The sequence below is a fragment of the Phytophthora parasitica genome (assembly GCF_000247585.1).
Source record: "Phytophthora parasitica INRA-310 unplaced genomic scaffold supercont2.9, whole genome shotgun sequence".
NCBI classification, from domain to species: domain Eukaryota; phylum Oomycota; class Peronosporomycetes; order Peronosporales; family Peronosporaceae; genus Phytophthora; species Phytophthora nicotianae.
Window position 1 is genome coordinate 63,544 of NW_008648995.1, and position 1,294 is coordinate 64,837.

The 1,294-nt window shown below is 58.9% G+C and overlaps 1 protein-coding gene across 1 annotated transcript; it reads right to left on the reverse strand.

Moving 5' to 3' along the window:
• Window positions 1-846: 846 nt before the first annotated feature.
• Window positions 847-1,287, reverse strand: PPTG_06125 (hypothetical protein; the record flags this gene model as incomplete). Its single annotated transcript, XM_008900014.1, has 1 exon — window positions 847-1,287. One exon carries the CDS (start codon window positions 1,285-1,287, stop codon window positions 847-849), a length of 441 nt encoding a protein of 146 aa, XP_008898262.1.
• Window positions 1,288-1,294: the final 7 nt, after the last annotated feature.

The following is a 1,294-nucleotide window of genomic DNA, read 5'->3' on the forward strand; positions in this document are numbered from 1 at the left end:
GCGGCCTTCTGCCGATTCTTGCTCGATCCGAAGTGTGCGCGTCCCTGACGGTTCTTCGCACGTTGCCTCGCCTGCAGTACCTCTTCTAGCTCATCGGCATCCGAAATACGCAGCAACGCAAGCTGATCAGCTAGATCGCGGTCGTCCTGAGTCTCGATGAAATGTTCTACGTGCTCGCGTCAAACGTCGGATGGGCCGCTCTTCACGCGCAGCTTTGCCCTCAGTCCTGCGACGCTCAGGCGGTGCAGGTATTCCAGCGGCGTCTCGTCAGCGCGCTTCTTTGCGTGGTAGTATTGTCTTGCGACAGATACTCCGAGTCCGCAGAACTGTACTTGGAATTCGCGTAGAAGCTCTTTCCAGTCGCCCCTCGTGGTTCGACTAAGTTGCCGGTACCAGTTACGCGCTGATCCAGTGAACAGGCCACCAAGCACCAGGCATTTCTCGTCGTCCGGGGCCTGATCGCGGACGAAGACTGACTTTACCTTGCCGATCCAAGCCCCCGCGCAATCCTCGTCGTCGTCCTTCCCCGATAACTTCTTGAGTTCTGACATGACAGATACGCGAATGCGAGGGGTGATTGCTGGCATGTAGCAGCGGTGGCTACGGTCGCTTGCCGGGAGACGGGGAGGTCCAGATCGTCCGGGTCGTCTTCTCCGTGGTCAGACCCTACCGACTTCATATCGACGTCCTGCGGCTCCGTTCTTCTCACCGGGGCCACTGTTGGCGTCCCTTGTGCGGCGCGTTGCTCCTTCAGGAAACGTTCCATCGCATAATTCAAGAACGTCTGCAGTCTGTCTGGAGTTTTGTTCGATCCGCTGGCCGCCACAGGAGCGTCTGCCCTGGGCATCACGCTCGATACACGTTGCGATCTGGTTTGCAACATCGCGGCTCCTGATGGGCCAGCTGCATTCGCTCGACTCCTTCCGAGGTGTCTGAGTCGGCCATCGAGGTCGCTGACGCGTAGTGCGAGTGTTGGGACGATCCAGTCGGCGAAGCCGATCCGGGGAGCTGAGTCAGCGCGACTTCCAGCTTGGTCTCGACCTTCGTCTGAGTTTCCGCTTCTCCGACCAGCACTTTCAGTTTCTCGAAGAGCTCCGACAGCGTGATCTGGATCGCTTCGAGATCCAGATGGAACAGATCTTTCGCTGCAAAGGAACCTGGCGTGATGCTGGCATCCTTCAGCAGGCGCAACGCAGCCTTCACAGCGTCTAGCTTGTTCGTCGTCGCTGGTGGCGGCGTCACTGGTCCTTTCAGCGACCCAGGCATCCGCAGCTGTAGGATCTTCATCACCGGG